The sequence below is a fragment of the Penicillium manginii genome (genome assembly GCF_028828005.1).
Source record: "Penicillium manginii strain IBT 31320 chromosome Unknown utg000008l:1.0-3226943.0:1.0-3228205.0, whole genome shotgun sequence".
In the NCBI taxonomy this organism is placed as follows: Eukaryota; Fungi; Ascomycota; class Eurotiomycetes; order Eurotiales; family Aspergillaceae; genus Penicillium; species Penicillium manginii.
In genome coordinates this window covers 187,915-205,376 of record NW_026643109.1, presented here as the reverse complement: position 1 = coordinate 205,376, position 17,462 = coordinate 187,915, and the positions used below count along the sequence as shown (strand labels likewise).

General features: G+C 49.3%; 5 protein-coding genes across 5 annotated transcripts; 4 read left to right on the top strand and 1 right to left on the bottom strand.

Annotated features, from left to right (window-relative positions):
• Positions 1–383: 383 nt before the first annotated feature.
• N7533_010714 (uncharacterized protein) lies at positions 384–2,325 on the top strand (the record flags this gene model as incomplete). The annotated part of the gene is made up of 3 exons (XM_057107364.1): positions 384–468; positions 527–1,162; positions 1,220–2,325. The coding sequence occupies 3 exons, from the start codon at positions 384–386 to the stop codon at positions 2,323–2,325; spliced, it is 1,827 nt and encodes a 608-aa protein (XP_056954742.1).
• Positions 2,326–3,323: 998 nt separating this feature from the next.
• N7533_010713 (fungal specific transcription factor domain-containing protein) lies at positions 3,324–5,444 on the top strand (the record flags this gene model as incomplete). Its single annotated transcript, XM_057107363.1, has 7 exons — positions 3,324–3,522; positions 3,575–3,882; positions 3,937–4,017; positions 4,075–4,682; positions 4,742–4,924; positions 5,021–5,294; positions 5,403–5,444. Coding segments are annotated over 7 exons (1,695 nt in total), but the record flags the coding sequence as incomplete, so codon positions are not given.
• A 1,148-nt stretch (positions 5,445–6,592) lies between these two features.
• On the top strand, positions 6,593–11,598 carry N7533_010712 (uncharacterized protein; the record flags this gene model as incomplete). The annotated part of the gene is made up of 6 exons (XM_057107362.1): positions 6,593–6,632; positions 6,799–8,213; positions 8,269–8,378; positions 8,449–9,522; positions 9,602–10,782; positions 10,826–11,598. 6 exons carry the CDS (start codon positions 6,593–6,595, stop codon positions 11,596–11,598), a joined length of 4,593 nt encoding a protein of 1,530 aa, XP_056954740.1.
• Positions 11,599–12,380: 782 nt separating this feature from the next.
• N7533_010711 (PP1-complex regulatory subunit GLC8) lies at positions 12,381–13,393 on the top strand (the record flags this gene model as incomplete). The annotated part of the gene is made up of 3 exons (XM_057107361.1): positions 12,381–12,447; positions 12,505–13,222; positions 13,288–13,393. The coding sequence occupies 3 exons, from the start codon at positions 12,381–12,383 to the stop codon at positions 13,391–13,393; spliced, it is 891 nt and encodes a 296-aa protein (XP_056954739.1).
• A 1,490-nt stretch (positions 13,394–14,883) lies between these two features.
• On the bottom strand, positions 14,884–16,496 carry N7533_010710 (acyltransferase family protein; the record flags this gene model as incomplete). Its single annotated transcript, XM_057107360.1, has 3 exons — positions 14,884–15,554; positions 15,635–16,262; positions 16,341–16,496. The coding sequence occupies 3 exons, from the start codon at positions 16,494–16,496 to the stop codon at positions 14,884–14,886; spliced, it is 1,455 nt and encodes a 484-aa protein (XP_056954738.1).
• Between the last annotated feature and the right edge of the window lie 966 nt (positions 16,497–17,462).

Genomic DNA, 17,462 nt, shown 5'->3' with positions numbered 1-17,462 from the left:
TCGTGCCCATCACCTTGGCCTTCAAATTATGGTTCAAAAGCAAATTTGCGCCGAAAAGGTAGTTACGGTTTCTTCCCGAGGTCAGTTTTCCGAGGTTCATAACTAAACTTCGGTCTTCCCGAGGATTTCCTTAACTATGCATCTACGCCGCCGCGGATAAGTCGGAATTCTTGCCTCTGTATAATTTCGGTATACCGATCTATCGCTGCTTTCCGAGTCTTCCGTGACTGTTCTCCGAGAGCGGAAAGACAAATTATGGTTCCTATGTCCAATAGCTATATTTACTGGTACCATTCCCTCTCAAGAAGCTCTAGAACGCTTCAAGATCATCCCGACATAGCAAGCAGCTCTCTCTTCTACCAAGATATTATCTTCTTTCCACGATGCATCAAAGTTGGACTCCTCCTCAGAACTACAGGAATAGACCTGTCGTCATACTTGGTGCCGGAGTACTGGGAAGACGGATAGGTTAGCTTATCATTGTGCTATATGCAAAAAGCTTAGAACTGACACCAGATATTTTTAGGATGTATCTGGGCTTCCGCAGGGTTTGATGTCCGCCTACGCGATCCAAGTGATCAGCAACGCGAAGATGGCCTAGCATACATCCGAGAAAATGTCGCATCATATGCCAAGGGATCTGAAGATAGAATCGGCACGGCACAGGCCTTCGAAAGAATAGAAGATGCTTTGGCTGACGCCTGGCTTGTGATAGAAGCTGTTCCTGAAAAGATTCAGCTCAAAATCGACACTTTCGCGCAGCTTGACATTCAGGCTCCAAATGACTGCATTTTGGCCTCCAACTCTTCGTCCTACAGGTCTTCGGAGATGCTTGAAAAGGTATCGGAATCTGCCAGAAAACGGATCTTGAATATGCACTATTACATGCCGCCGCAGTGCATGGTCGTGGAACTCATGACCGATGGGTATACCGAAGAAGGGATTTTCTCTTTCTTGGTCGAACGTTGCAAAGAGGGAAATACATTGCCTTTCATTGCCAGAAAAGAGTCAACTGGTTTCATTTTCAACCGTCTTTGGGCAGCTGTCAAAAGGGAGACCCTGTCTATATTGGCAGAAGGAGTCTCTGTGCCAGAAGAAATTGATACCCTGTGGACCGAAATGTTCATCAATGGACGTTCGACTCCCTGTAAGATGATGGATCGTAAGTCTCTTAAAGCCTGTGTCGTGACATTAGCATTTACTAACTCATGAACTTAAGAGGTTGGCCTGGACACAGTCGCGTTTATTGAGTCTCATTATGTTCAAGAACGTGGAATTTCGTCGGAGAATACTGTTGACTATCTGACTAAAAATTACATCAAGCACGGCAAACTGGGCACCAAGAGCTCACAGGGCGGATTATATCCTCCAGTCAAATCCCAGATCACCGACGATTCAGAAAATTCACCTCTAATCGTGTTGGACCTTGGCTTGTCAGCGGCTTCACCAACAATGACATCCGGCTCGGTTCTTGAACTATCTACAGACGGGAAACATATGAAAACGCTTGTGGAGAATCAGTCACTGCCTGATGGTGTAGCCGTGGATCCGCACACCGGTAGAGTGTTCTGGACAAACATGGGAATTCCCGGAAAGAACGATGGCAGCGTGCTTGTTTTTGATCGTCAAGAAAACACCACAAAAGAGCTAGTCTCCAAAGGTTCTATCAACACACCAAAGCAACTGGCACTCGACACGGTCGCGAACAAGATCTATTTCTGCGATCGCGAAGGTCTTTCCGTTTATCGCTGCAATTTCGACGGCAGTCAACTAGAAAAGATTGTGCAAGCCGGAAACCCGAACGACTCCAAGGAAGCTGCAGATGCTAGGAATTGGTGTGTTGGTATCACAGTTGCGCCAAAGCTGGGCAAGTTCTACTGGACGCAGAAGGGCCCATCTAAAAGTGGCCAAGGGCGCATTTTCTCCGCGAATATCTCGCTGCCAGCAGACCAGTCTTTAGCTTCGAGAACCGATATCGAATGCATCATTGATGGTCTTCCGGAACCTATCGATCTCGAGATCGACGAAACGTCCTGCTTTTTATATTGGACCGATCGTGGCGAGATTCCTTATGGCAACTCACTGAATCGGCTACAGCTTGACAAATCCGGCAATGCGTTCCATACCTCTACTGGAGATACACACAATTTTAAGGTTCTGAGTCGGCATTTCAACGAGGCGATTGGTCTGAAGCTTGATACCAAGAACAATACGATCTATGTGACTGATCTTGGAGGTAATATCTATCGCTGTGACTTAAATGGAGAGAACAAATCAGTCCTCCACTTCGACAAATTGCGAGCATTTACTGGAATTGCGTTTTGATCAAGGCTTGGAAGAGACTGAGTGTGAAGGGCATTGAATATTACGCGAGTGCGAATTTTGTACCATACAACTAAATATCTTTCAATTTCATAGAACGGAACCTCCTGGGCACATCAATAGAATCTTCTTGCTTTTGATATACTTCAATATCCATGACAGATAAATCTCCAGGGCTCCAAAAAGGTCATCCTACATTCACTGGTACGTTCCAAGCTGAACAAAGAAATCAAGCCCCTTAGTAGAAGCATGGGACGTAACCAAAGAATCTTTTTGAAGCTGGATTTAAAGATGAGACTTCGCGTTAGTTGCACAGACGAAGATTAGCCTCTCCGTGAATCTTCTAAATTTTCCTGTTTGATAATTGAACTTCTAATTTCTCCACCATGCGTGAGTTTTGTATATTTTTAGATATTTTCCAAAATGTTGGGATCCGACGCTCTGGCTTCGGGATGCCGGCACAGAAGTGAATGACGTCAGCGTTGCCGAGGTATCATCCCGAGGTATCCTATCAACCAACTATCTAGCAAACAACCAACAACCTCCCAGTCAACAAATGCCGCGTAAGAGAAGACCAAGGTTTGCAAACCGTGTGGATATCTGATTTCTCGCTCCATGTATCTCAGTTCCGAGGCTTCATTTCGACTTTAATAAGACATCCTCGGTATCTGACGCGCAAAATCCCATGGCGCCCGCAAATCAAAATTCTCGTCCGCGGCGTCATAGGTCAGCCGTAGCATGTCAAGCGTGTCGCCAACGAAAGGTGCGGTGCAGTCTGACAGTCACTGGTGTCCCTTGTTCCGGCTGTACCCAGGATGGCTCTGACTGCATTGTGGACATGGACCGAGCAAAATTGTGAGAATACCTCATTTGGGTTTACATACGAATTGTGCTAAACAGAAAGGGTCCACCATAGAGTTCATCATCTTGGACAGCTGGCACCATCGAGCCCTCGTCGAAGGTCTGGTCAGCCACCTCATTCAAGTTTCTTGCCCCCTAGCGGTAGCCAAGAACCTCCACTCGCACACGCGACGAGGTCGGCCGATCTGGCTCCCAGGCGCACCCAATCGGAGCAGGCTACGTCTAGAACAACCGATCACCGGCTTGGCAATATCGAAGAAGAAGTACGCAGCGGGCTTGAAATAGCATCAGCTGCGCTTGGCCAACCACAAAGAACAGGAGAAGTCCCTTTTTATACAGGTGAGAATTGATCGTTCCGGGATGGAGGGAATACTTTACTCACTTTCAACAGGAGAACGAACAGGACCCACGTCGGCCCTCGATATCTGCTCACCAGGACAATCATTACCGAAGCACTTCCTTATTCCTTCTCATCGGAAAGATCTAAGCGATGAGGATCGTGAATTTCTGCAACGAAAAGGCGTTTTTACACTCCCAGGGAAGAATGCTTGTGATAGTATGGTCGAGGCCTACTTACTTCATGTGCACCCAATCCTGCCAGTGGTCGAAGCCGACCTATTATTACAGCATCATCAATCGGGACAGCTTCACAGTCACAATACCCTACTACTCTGGAGTCTGTTTTTTGTCGCAGTTAATGTGAGACTCGAAATGCACGACGATCCCTTGCGAAGCTAATCTCTAGAATTGCAGTTCATCCCAGTGGACATATGCGAGCAAGAGGGATTCGCCTCAAGAAGAGAGATGAGATTCGATATGTATTCACGAGCCAAAGTAAGAAATTGACCTCCCCTTCATGTGTTTCTGGTACTGAACATCTCGGATCGGCAGTGCATGTATTACAACGGCAACGAACGAAGTAATATCGTACTATTGCAGTCTTCGCTGCTTTTGGGATTTTGGCATTCCGATATAGAAGAGCATACACAACCCTGGTACTGGACAGGGATCGCCATAAGCCTAGGCCAAATTCTCGGCCTGCATCGTGACCCTGGGGTATCAAATTACAATTCCTCCATCACCGACCGACAAAGATCATTCTGGCGTCGTCTTTGGTGGTGCTGCTTCTTTCGAGATCGCTGGTTAGGCCTTACTTTGGGCAGACCCTTACGCATCAATCTTGATGACTGTGATATTCCTATGCCGTCAGTCGACGATATGCTATTCGACATTGGGGTCTCCCAGGAAAATAGCTCGCCGTCGAGCTTTCCAGGGCATATGCGAAGGTCAGCTGAGTACTGGATTATTCTTATAGAGCTAAGCTGTCAGCTTGGTAAAATCATGACGTTGAACTATCAAGCAGCGAGGTTAAAGCCTTCTCTCGATGAGGTTGAGATGATTGAGAGACAGCTGCTACAGAGCAGATTGCCCGATCAGTATGAAGTTGGGCTGATGCCGAGCACCCGGTTTTATTCAAACCACGTTCATTTACATTACCAGTAAGTTCTGTGACACTCTTGCTCTTTGGATTGACTAATTAATATCACTGACATAACAGAGCGATGTTGGTCACGTTTTATCGACCCTGGGGGACGGATGCTCCGAATGAACTTCATGACAGCGCTAAGAAAGACTGGCAACATCGAATGAGACTCAGAGCGGATGCTGCCGCCTCCAGAACAAACGAGATTCTAGATGCGCTAGTTCAAGATGATCTTCTGGGGTTTGCAGGGCCTATGACGTGAGTCTATCCCGTGGTCGAAGAAGGAGAAGGGTGTGTGGGTGGGGGGAGGCAAGACATGTAGAGTGACAAAGCTAATTTAGCATGGGCTCCAAGACCGCCACATTTAGTTCCCGCGATGCAGGCGCATCTGCTTCATTGCAAAACTGGAGATCCTCTTTCGAAGCGGGTGAGGCTGAACAAGCTCGAAATGTGCATGTTGGTCATGGAAGAGCTTCAAAAGACGTACACTGTGGCCTCGATCTATCGGGCGGTCTTTACCAAGGCCATTCAGATGATTTTCCCAGGGTACTCGGCCCCTGTGGCACCATTTAGCTCCACGGCCAATGCTGCAGCTGCAGCCCCAACTCCTGCAAGCGTCAATGGTGCAGTCAATTCTCCTATGGGGGCCGATATTCCTGACTATACCCAGAGTCAGATCAACGAGGGCGCCTTTATTGCGGACGATGGGAATCTGATGGATGCATTAATGGACGAGGCATCTATTTTCAATTTCTGGGAGACCTGGAATCAGATATAGTATAGTTATAGTTAGTAGTAATGCTACTAGTAGTACTAGTATAAGTGGACTGAGATGTGAAGTGGAAGGTGCCAAGCCCTGTATGTCCCAACTTCAACTTCAACTGTTCCTAAGGTTACTTTCCTTGTACTTCTACAATCCACACACACCGGCCACTGCACCCTGCACACACTTTGTTTGCTATGCCCCGACAAGTCACCGTTGCTGCTGCATGCAAGCCAATGGCGTTGTTGCGATCATGAGATCTTGCCATCTCGCACGGGATCCGAGCATCTGCACCACGACTCACCTTGTTACAGTACGGCCAACAAGGGGGGGTCATCCCGGGGTTGACTTGACCGACCGAAGCTTTGAATTATTCCAACTGGATTGATTTGTTGCATCTCCATCTCCAAATCAGTGCTTGTCTCGACCACGACCCCACTGCATACATGTGCTGTGGTTAGTTGGTGCCAGCGGGTTGTCCCCACAACCGCGCCCAGAGAACAACAACATCATGGCACGCAGAATTCCGATTCCCTCGCTTCGACCAGGGAATTTTCATGCGCGCAAGACTTGACGATTGGTCATTGGCCACCATCCGCGATCCACGGCCAGCAGAAGCTGACTCCGCAGAAACCAAAGGGGGGCGGCTAGCGAATCAGCATCACCGGCCGGGCTGTCCACCTCACGCATGCATGCAGTGCCAGCGCATCGTGGCCGTGTACTCGGTACTCGCGACCAATGTACTCTGTAGCCTCTCTCCCTTGCCGCAGAACTTGCTATGACCAGCTGGAACTTGCTGGCTTAGTGCCCCGGTACTCCATGCCCTCCGAGACAAAATCGCCATCTGCAACTGTCCACTTCGAGTCGGCTAGCCTTTGGACTTTGGAACATCTCGGTGATTTTATACTTCTCTTCTCCTCTCCTGGACTTTTGCCTTCTTCCCCTTCCGACCCTTTTGATTCTCTTCTTCTCTCCTTTGCTTTCCCGTTCTCACCCTGGACTCGTTCGCCAGTTGCTCCGTCGCCTCCGCCCGGGTAGGTCTTCGTCATTCCCATGACCCCCGGCCGGTTTCTAGCCCCGCGATAGAACCATGCGATAAGGATCCGCCCATCGCGGCCAGGGGCTTTTCGCGATCCTGTTCTCCGCCTGGCGCGACAGACAAAATGGTGGTCTATCCACAAGAGGATCCTTGTTCCTCTACCAGTACGTCTGCATTTTTTTTATTTGTTTTTCTTTTCCCTCTGCCTCTATCGATTTCATTACGCGCCTATCCATAGTATTTTCCCAATCACTTTCGTGCGGTGGAACCTACTCCCCTGGTTCCTTGTCATCTCGGTGCCTGATTTGATCCCAATCTGATCTGCTCCAGCCGTGCGGATTCCCGCCCTCCAGACTGATCCACCATGTGATCCATCGCATCGGGCAGATCCTACATCAGTGCCTCTTCCTCCTTCACCACCAGCGTCACCACCAGCGTCGCCATCAGCGACCATGCCCTTCGATGTTCCTCTGATAGAACCAGTGGAACAGAGCGTGGGGCCAGGTGAGTTGGCTGGCTCGGCCCGTTCCAGTCCCAAGTTCATGGCCAAATCTCCCGGAGAAGACTCCCCGCATCCAACTATACCCGCGATTTCCACGGCTATTAGAAGAAAAGAACTCCCCCAGGTCTCCTTCGAAGAATTTGCCACACGATTCCGACAAAGCCAGCGCAAACATATCCAAAGGAAGCGACTGGAAAATCGACTGCGCGCCACCAAGGTTTCCATCGGTGTTTCTGCGCGCATGATCCGGATCGGCAATACAGTTCAGCGCGGTCTGGTTGAAGCTCTCAAACATGATGACAAGGCCAGTTTTGCCGCTCTCTATCATACGCTCTATGATCTTCAGGAGTCGTGCACATCCAGTGCACGGCGTGATGACCGAGATGAACCGCTGGACGAACGTGAACAATCCTCGGAGCCTGAATTGGATCGCTCCCCGGACCTTTTTAACCAACTGAGCCCTCAATCCCGGGCGGACTTGCTGGAGATCTTGCGGCTGGTTCGTTCGGATCCGCAGTTTCTGGTCGACCGTCTCCGCGGTTTCACCTCATCACAGCTGGCCTCTTTTACCAACGCAGCCACTTCTTTGGACTCCGGAGACCCTGCATTTCCATCTTCTTCGTCTTCTTCTTCCCGTTCCTTCCGAAGCCAATATTCTTTCAATCGAATTCCAGCCCAATCAGCCTCGTTCAAGGACCATGCGTATGCTTTTGAAAGGACCAATCCGCTTTCTATCTTGCTTTCCAACGTTTATGCCGCCCCTTTGGAGTCCGGGACACCGGAGTTTACATTGCGACTAGACATGTGGTCTTCCGTCTGCGCTCAACTAATGTCCCAGGGTAGCAGTAAATTCTACCCTCTCATTGGGCAAGTTTTGTCTGCTTGGGCCACCTGTAGCAACTGGAAAGCCCGTCCCAAGTTTGAACTCTACCTTATGGATATCCTGCAGACAGGCGCTTTTCTTTTGGAGCATATAGATACCCCTGCCGGTTTGGACTTTGCTGCCGAGGCTCTGGATCCCCTTCGAACCGATGTCGCCGAGGAATTCTTTGCTTCTGCCGTGGATGACCTATTCCGTGTTCTCGATGACCCCGATGGTGGCTTTCCTTCTACAGTCCTCCAATTTGCTAAAGCTGTGCTTTGCAAATTGGACAGTCTTGACACCCGCAGTCGTTTCCTTGAGTATCTTTTTGTTCAATGGTTCTTTCCAAAGTTCCTCTACAGCGCCTTGACCTATCCAGAGGTACGAACCTCCCTTTCTGCCAGCCAAATGGATTCTGACAAGTTTTGTTGGGTAGGCACACGGTTTGTTACTCGACTTTCATATCCGAAAAGATGCTCGTGAGAAGCTACTTGGGCAAGTTGGGCTGAGAGCTTATTCTCAAGTATTCGCTGTTTTGCGTTCTATGTGGGTTTCAATGATCATCCCACCTTTATTTGTGCGTATAATAGGATGGCGGTGGCTAACTTTGATAAAGGAACCATTTTTCCATTCTTAGGCCATCCGTCAAACAGCGTGTGGATAGCATGATTTCACGCTTCCAACCCCCTTCATCTACTGAGCTCCCAGCGATGAACTTTCTGACACCATTACTGGGAAATGACCCGTCAACGTTCCTTTTGCTTTCTGCCAGTGATATACTTACACTACTAGACGCTCTTTTCCCACGCTCCGCCTCCACATTACACTCCCCCCAGGATTCAGCTGGTTTCTCTTCTTGGGCTGCTAGTCTATCACCTACCTATAGCGTTCGTCCAGAGTCCCATTATGAGCCTGGTTTCTTCCGGTCGACCCATGATGCAGACAGACGCCCCACCTCTCGAGGGAGCTCTATATTTTCCACAGAGACTTCTTCTGTGTCTACTCCCGAGAGTAGAATCGGGCAAGCTGCCGCACGTATACGCTTCGAACTGTCTGGTTTGGACGAATCAACCGAGCGCTCACGGTTGGAAGCTCCTTCGGGTGAGCATTGGACGATTTTCTCGGTCGCTCAGGATGGTCGCGGTCTCACATGGAGCCTACTTCCGGATTGTGGATCACGAAGAACTTCTGTGATTGAAAGTGACGATGACGTCCAGTCTACCAGTCTTGGTCTAGAAGAGAACTACGAGGCGCTCCAAACAGCCATCATTCGCCTTGTTCAAGAAGATCAAGTCTATGATTCGGATGATACCAACCGCTATGCAACATCTTTCCAGCCTTTATCAAAATCGCTGAAGCAACGCTTCAACCAAGCCATGTCTTCTTCTCACCACTTATCTGATTTTGTGGGTGCACACTATTGGTGGAACGCCTCACGCCAACTTCGACAAGGCAATACCGTCGATTCATCGCCTATGGGAGATGATTCATGGATTCTCGGCCCAATGCACAACTCATGTAGTCGTTCCTTGACTCGATCCCGCGTCATCATCGACCGCTGTGAAGGTGACTTTGTGTCACTGGGCAAGAACCTCCGCCGTCTACAAACACATGTCAAGAGCTTAATGACGACTATCTCTAAACTTCGCAATAAAATGTGGTACATGACCGATGTCAAGAATTCGATGAGGTACGAAGAAGCTCGACATGTAGCCATGGCTCTGAAGACCATGGTATATTCCTCTCGTCCTTGCTTCGATATGCACGAGGAACCGCGCTCTCGTGCCGGGGCCCGTTCATTGGGGGGGCTCCCTATTCCAAAAACCGGAAGTTCAAGTGATGAATATGATGAAAGCACCAAGCAGCCAGGGTGGTCCGAAGAAACTATCAGATGAGCAAGTGGAGCTCACTCGCAAGTGGCTGGCCCACAACGCAATTGATAATTTCTGCAAAGGCGAAGAGCGTATCCACAGATTCTGTTACGAAGTCCGAACAAGCATCAATCGCCTCGTTGGCGAGACAATGGCAGAAACTCCTGTCCTGTGGGCCAGTGAATTATTTCAAAGAGAGCGAGCAAAGTATGAGGGCTACGGTACTCATTCTTTCCCGGGGCTGTCCATGCCGACAACGCCTCGGCCTTCGACTACCGCAAGTGAGGATCCCATGAATACGAGTCAATTATATGGAAGCAACATGCACATGCCCGAGTTTGCACCACGGTTTTCCCATGAAACCTTGTCCATGGGCCGGAGGCCGTCCATTCAGAGCATTGGCTCGGATAAAACTCGTGCTGCTCGTGACCTTCCTTCCATTGATATATCATCCATTGCGGGATCTCCAGGTCGTGCAGCATCGACGTCGACTGGTGATACTTGCAGTACTTTTTGGTCTGCACCGCAGCGCCACCCTCTGTACGCTAACAGCGTATCAAGTGTATACTCACGACCTCCTTCAATGTTCAGCGAAACCGCAACGCGACAACCTCGCCGCTCTGAACGCAAGACAGTTGGGAAATCAGTATTCATGGACGACCTGCGGCAAACCTTGACCAGTCTACTTCTCAGCGATCTAGGTTCTCCAGTTTGGAGCTGTGGCAGTGAAACAGATGCCTGGTTCACTAACAAACTCGACGAGACGCGTGTCAGGGTACAGATGCAAAGACATGCCGCCGTGGAGAAGTTTTGGGCGGATTACGAAGAGCGCTCGAAGCTTGCCAGGCAACACCGCCAAAGAAACGGCAGGCGACGTAGCGTATCTCTTGAGTCTCTGGTTACTCGCCACAGGAGTTCTACAAGCGATGAATCGCCTCTTAATCTGGACCAAGACTCGAATCAAGATGACCAATCTGCCTTTTCATACAAGGCAGTCTTCCACCGTTTGATCGAAGTGTTCTCTCGCCATGGAAATCCTTTTGTCAAACTCAATGCTCTACGAGACCTAAAGGTCCTTGGTCGTCGCCTCTCTCATCTCGTCCCATGATGCCAATTTGACAGCTCCTTCCCGCAACATATACTCTAGTGGTGCTGATCGTTTACAAAGCCCCCGCCAACCGCGACCCCGAGCTACTCGCCACAGTTTCTCGGAGGTGCGACCAGCAGAGCTAGCTTCCCTAGATCCAGAATCTGCTTTCACCTCGGTCGATTCAGTCACCTGCGAATCACGCTCATCAGACTACTGTCCCCCGTCCGAGGATGAGATCGTGGCTACCTTACGTGATCTGATTCTAGAGGTCAAGCCAAAGACCCTCTTCCGAGACTTGCAGTTTATTTCTGCCTTTGTTCCTAGCGATCATTTAAGCAAAACCGACCGGGGTACAGCGTTCCTTCAATTTGGCCTCGCTGCTTTGAGTCTTAAGGACGAGGTCTGCAATGCCATGGTCGAAATTGCGGACCGTATTGTCTCACAAGAGCTCATGTGCCGGCACCCGCTTCCTGGATCCGACTTCTATCCTCGGCCTAGCCACGCCATAGAAGATGCAGCGGCGATGTGGATCGTCACCGCCAAAGAGGGCAACCCAGTCGCTCAACGCGAGCTAGCTATCCTCTACTTAACTCATCCAGAACGTCTTCCTCGGGTCACGCTACCACTCACCTGTCCGCGGGATACGTTCAAAGCTGAAATGATGTACATGCGCGGTAAAGACTCGAAGTCGGACCCTCAAAGTATGTGTTTGGCACTGCACTGGATGCAGCTGTCGGCAAATGGAGGGGATATCCTCGCCCGCAATCGTCTCCGTGAGCGAGAGGAGTTTGATTCTATTGCCTGAGCAATCTCGTTCCCCTCGGCTCGATGCCAACTCTGTCTCTCTCTCATTCCCTCTTCACCTTCCTTCTTTACATTCCTTTACTATTTTTCATACCTTTCTCTTCTTCTTTTGCATTTATTTCCATCATTTTGAGCTACACGAGGCGGGCCTTGCTTGTTTGCATATACAGATACCCCTTTTCTGGGCGATTCATCTGGTGTTAGAGGTCAAATTATATATGGATTCTCAATTATACGTGAAACTAGGGCTGTATTAGGAAGGACCCGAGAGGTCCATGTAACTACTACTGGTCAGCCAACCATTGATGCAACAGAAAATGCATTACAATCATGTTTCAGGCGTTCCACATGCCTTAATAAGCATAGCCATGCATACATATTATACTCTGTACTAGTAGTATACTCTGTAGTTTACTATGTACCTCGGTATACATTCCCTCAGGCCGCAACCCGACGTCAGGCGCCAAGGCCGACGTCATCAAAGTGCCCCACGTGCCCGCCTTTCGAACGTCCCACTCCAAACTCCAAACTCCAACTCCAACTCCATCGCAGCTGACTTCTTCAGGCTTCACTATCATTCCTCAAGCTTATCTTCAATACTACCTGCTTAGCTGAAGACTGATCTTCAGGTCATCTTGGTCCCAGCTGAACACACATACCTCCCCATCTGACACAGCGGCTGACAGGCTAAGCCTCCTACTTCTACCCCTCCGGAATATTTCTTGCCTACGTCCACTTGAAAATCGGACGGTATCCTCGTCTCTCCTTACCAACATATCCATGATGACAACCGCACCGCATATGCCGGCTAAGGCACACAGCACCGAAGATGTGCACCCACGCCCCAGAGGTAGGCTTCTTTCCCATCCCAAACAGGGACTGCAAGGCTAACAGAGAGCTTCTCCAGGAATCCTCAAGAACAACAAGTCCTTCTCGTCTGCACCTCCCGCTACTATCCTTTCTGGACCTATCCCAGTGCCTATCATCCCCGAAGTGTCCGACACCAAGGACATCACCCTCCAGAACACCCTTCAAAACGCCGGCCGTCGTCGATCTTCCTCCAACACTCGGCCCGGCTCTACATCCCGCAGGCAATCCGTCCAAAGTGCCCAGGACGACAACGAACCCCGTCTGAAGTGGGACGAAGCAAACCTGTATCTGACAGAGCAGGATCGCACCGCGAAAATGAAGATCGACGAGCCCAAGACCCCATATGCCCCGCACTACGACCCCACCGAGGATGACGAGGAGATGCGTCTTGAAGATGCGAAAGACAGCCTTCTCGATGCGCAGGATATTGTCGTTGACGAGCTCGATAACCCCGACAAGGCCAACCACCACCATCACCACAAGAAGGGCGTCTCCGAAGACGAAATCCCCGACCTCGAGCTCGGCGAGGCAGAAGATACATTCCAGGACACCGCGGACGCCGCTTCGGACCCCCGGATCTACCGGGATCGCAGCATGAGCACGGATTCCCACAAGAGTGATAAGCATGTGGTCATGGGCGGTGAGGTGAATGGCGACGGTCTGATCACCTCGGATGACGCGAAGGAGAAGCACCGGGAGTTCGAGCAGCACCGGAAAAAGCATTACGAGATGAGGAATATCAAGGAACTTCTTGCGTATGTTGCTATCCATCTACTTTACGTCAACTATTATAGTCCTTTTACTAACGCGTTATCTATAGGCACCCTGAAGAGCTTGATGAAATGGAGGAAGATGAGGATGACACTGAACCTGGTCCCCCACCCGCTATGCCCCAGATCCCCGATCGCTTCCGCAACGGGCAATAGCTGCACACCCATATTCTTCGACAGCTTCTCTTTCTCTCCGTGTCCTACTTTCTTTTCTATGAGCCGTCTCCCACCACGGTGGTGTAAACATCCGTTTAGGTGGCCCTGTTTTGTTTCGTCCCATTCTAGTTTGTCCTGACTACTTTCTCTCTCTCTTTCTTTTTTTGGTCATCTGTATATTCCCCTTACCGCTTGAGCTCTCGTTCTGGGCTTTCTTTCCTTGCTTCTCTTATTCTTCGATTAAGCTCCTTGATCATTACCCTTTGATGATGAACAAGCCAGGCATTCAGACTGATTTTCTTTTCTTTTCCTTTTCTATCCTTCCCCTGCCTGTCTGTGGGGTTTAGATCCGTAGTAGATAACCAATGATAACCATATCTGACTGTGCTGAATGTCAAGTCAGTTGAGAAGTTTGTGCTTGTCCCGGGCCCCTTTTTAGTGAGATTCTCTCTCTTTTGGCTGATTTTTTGGCACTTTCAAACTAGCGCGACTGCCACGAAGTTAAAATTACTATAAATAGATAGCGTGATCAAAGCCTCTTGCATATCTCACGAATCACAGTCAATTTCATTACTCAATACAAAAATACTGACGCTGAAGAAAGTAGAAGAAATGGATTCAAATGGGATGAAGCTGACTATCTACGGCGCTCTATAGCGGTAACCGGCTCAGTAGGTCGGTCCTCCAGGGCAATTTAGGCTGGCTGTCCAAGCGGCCGTATGTACCTCTAGACTTTTAAGATTCATTAATAATAGACAACGATACTACTACTATAATAAGCCCCCCTAGATAATTGAAAGATACAGCCTAATAATACCCAACAAACTACTGTAAAGCGAACCTGACAATAGGAAACTTAGTAGCTACCAGTAAGCATGCTCGGCTAGGTACTAGAGAAGATGTGAAAACTGGATTGATATTCCGGTGAGATGTATACTTAGATAGGACCTTAGGCAAACAAAGCGTTGCTTGAAATCACTAAATACTGTGACCCCGGTTGCTGCTATGGAGCGCCGCAGCTATCGAGTTCACGAGATTCCAAGTGCCCAGTCTAGAGATGCAAAAGGTATGGCCCCTGTTGAGAGTCTGATAACCGAAATTTCAATAGCAGACAGCGTGTTTTTTGACTGCATCAAATGCCCAAAATAAGACAGAGTCGCTTAGAAACGCCTATAAATGCTGGAAAGACATATTTCGTGCTGAATGCACGACAGAACCACAAATTTAACAACCAACGCCTTCACACTTTATTGCAAGGTGAAGGCGTCTATGCAAATAGAAATACAAAAGGCTCTCACTTGCTTCACAATGAAGTATAATAATCTGCAAGAGCCGGGCGGAGCTCAACTCATTTAGGAGTGAACGGCCAGAATTGCCACTCCACACCTGTCCGCTTCAAGATCACAGACTAGCAACACGGGCACCAGCACTGGCATCGTCACGTCGAGTTTGATAAAGCCACGAAGTCTCTATGCAGAATCCCGCTCTTCTCACGCAGTCTGCATTGGAACCGAAACAAGAGGCAAAGGCAACGGCGCCTTCTCATCCTCCGCAAATGCAGCCCTTTCAACCTTCTGTGTCAGCGAAGCGCAGAATGTATCGACATACGCCGTCCACGCCGCAGCACAAGCATACACAATCCCAATCCAAATCGGGATACATAGCGCTACTACCACCGGCGGACGGAGTGGTATCCATTCTCGTTCATCGTCGGTAGAAGCTTCACTTCCATCCCACGGCTGCCCGCTAATACCATAGAGCATCCAAACGAGGACAACGCGTAATAATGTGCCGTGAAGCAAATAGACGGCGAAACTTTGCTTGCCCAGCCAGAGGAGGAGTCTATTTGACAAGAAGTCTTTTGTTGATGGAGAGATGTAGATTGCGAAAATTATCATGTCGATTGCGAGGGCTGTGTAGCGCTTGCCGATATTTACCTCGGGGGGAAAGATGTATTCTGCCATTTTGAGGAGGAAGTTTGACCAGGATGACCATTCTGGATGCTCGCCTGGATAAGAGGCGATGCAGAGACCGAAGAAGGTTAATGGGATGGAGATTGCTTTTCGGCCGTAGGGGTGGTTTTCGATCCAGCGTTTCACTGTTGTTGAGTAGGAGAGGTCGCTGAGAAGGATGCCGTAGACTGCTTGGAATTGGAATGTCTCTAGTGCTCTTGTTAGATTTTATTCAGAGCGTTTGCAGATATTTTCTGGAAACTTGAAGCTCGGGATACAGTGCACTTACCAGTATTCTTCGTAGCATCTTGGTGGAAGTACAGCATCATCCCGATGTAAACCATCATCCTGTACCGAAATCGCATGAACATCGTAGCAAATAACAAAATGTATACCAGCATAGATGCCTTCAAGAGTGGTAGTAGCGCCCACTGGTGATCATCATATGCCATGTATCCAGTAGTCCACGTCGACAAGAAATTCTTCCCCAAACGAAGAATCTCATCCCAAAGCGAGTCCTCTAATTCAGGAGCCGCATACCGACACCACCAACAATCCGATCGGTTAGCGACAACAAAGCCTCCAAACTGCGCAATAACCCAAGAAATAACCATAGCGATTGTGGCGGGGAATATCAAGCGCGGCGGTCTGCGGAACGCGCTTTTAGATATCGTTGTAAATGCCCCCATAATGTCGCCGGCGCGTGATTGTTTGAGAGGTTTCAGGCCGCAGACGTAGCCGGTCAAAAATGCGAATATGGTTACTCCAATACGGCCTTGCCAGGGTATGCGGAGAATGGGCCATTGTAGAATTCTCGGTGCTACATCTTCGTTATCTCGTGGGGAGAAGAGGTCGTAGTCCCAGGCGCGGGCAAGATGGGTGAGAACGACTAGGAAAGAGGCGATTCCACGGAGACCCTGCAGCGGTTACTCTAGCGTTAGCTTAAGGTCATAATAATTGATGTGGGATGGTCTGGGCCTCTTCGTATTACGCACGTCGATCCATTTGACACTTTTCCGAGGGTCGCCCTTTGTTGTTGAAGCGTCTCCTCGATTCCAAGAGAAGACAGCAGATATCGGCGTGGAGATGGGGGTTGAGGGAAGATTGTCTCGCAGACGAGTGTAGATATGAGAGGTCTGAAGATATGGCATGGCGAAAGATGAAGCAAGATTATACTGGAAGGTCCAACTTGAAGATTATGCACGGCTATACAGCATCCAAAAACGCGCCAAGTAGCCTGCCAGTCCCGCCAGAGTATCAAAAGCCTCGAAAGCGTGTAGCGAGATTCATCGAGGTATGTGAAGAGAAGTAGTTGAAAGGTCAGACTCCAGGAAGAGCAGCAGGTGGAATAGGTTATACTCCCCAAGCATCCTTCATACAGGAGAACAATTAATAAAACAGGGACCGAAAAAATAAAAATAAAAAGGAGAACAAATGCAGAAAGGAAAAGCCAAGCATCGTCCCAGAGCAGACTCGCCAAGAAAGAAGGGGGTTTCTGAAGAAGCAGTCCCTGACGCGGCACTGGCTTAAACAAATTCCTAACCCAACCCCGTTTGAAGGGTGAAGGGCGCACTGCAGCGTGGGCAAATAGTTCCGTACATGTATGTATGTAACACCTGGGCAATAAGCCTAGTCAAAGCCCCAATGGCGCAATCCTGAATCCTGTGCGAACCACGAGGATACATTTCCCCCACCGGCTAGGGATATCGCGCGTCAATGGGATTGGCATGCCAAGGGATTAAAGGGAAAGCTTCTCCTTGTCAACTCCGTACTCGTAGCAGGAGATACTTGAAAAGGCCGGCTGGTGGCGCTGGGCCCTTGCATCGGTGGGTGCAGCGGCGCGATCCTTTTTAGGGCACGGTCTGTCGATCTTGTCATTGGCTGATTCAAGGTCCATGAGCGTCTATTTCTTTTAGTGATGAGCTTATATTCATGAACAAGTGGATCGTAGCTTGAACTGTCTTTGTGCGTACTAATTTGCTCCACATGTGCGCCGAAGGAGCATTCTGATGCTGGCAGACCGAAATGAAATCGGATATTGGCATTGTTGTTGTTGGCGCAGTTCTCAGATCTGTCCTTGCCAAGCCCTGGATGAGCTGGCCTCCTGTAGATCGACG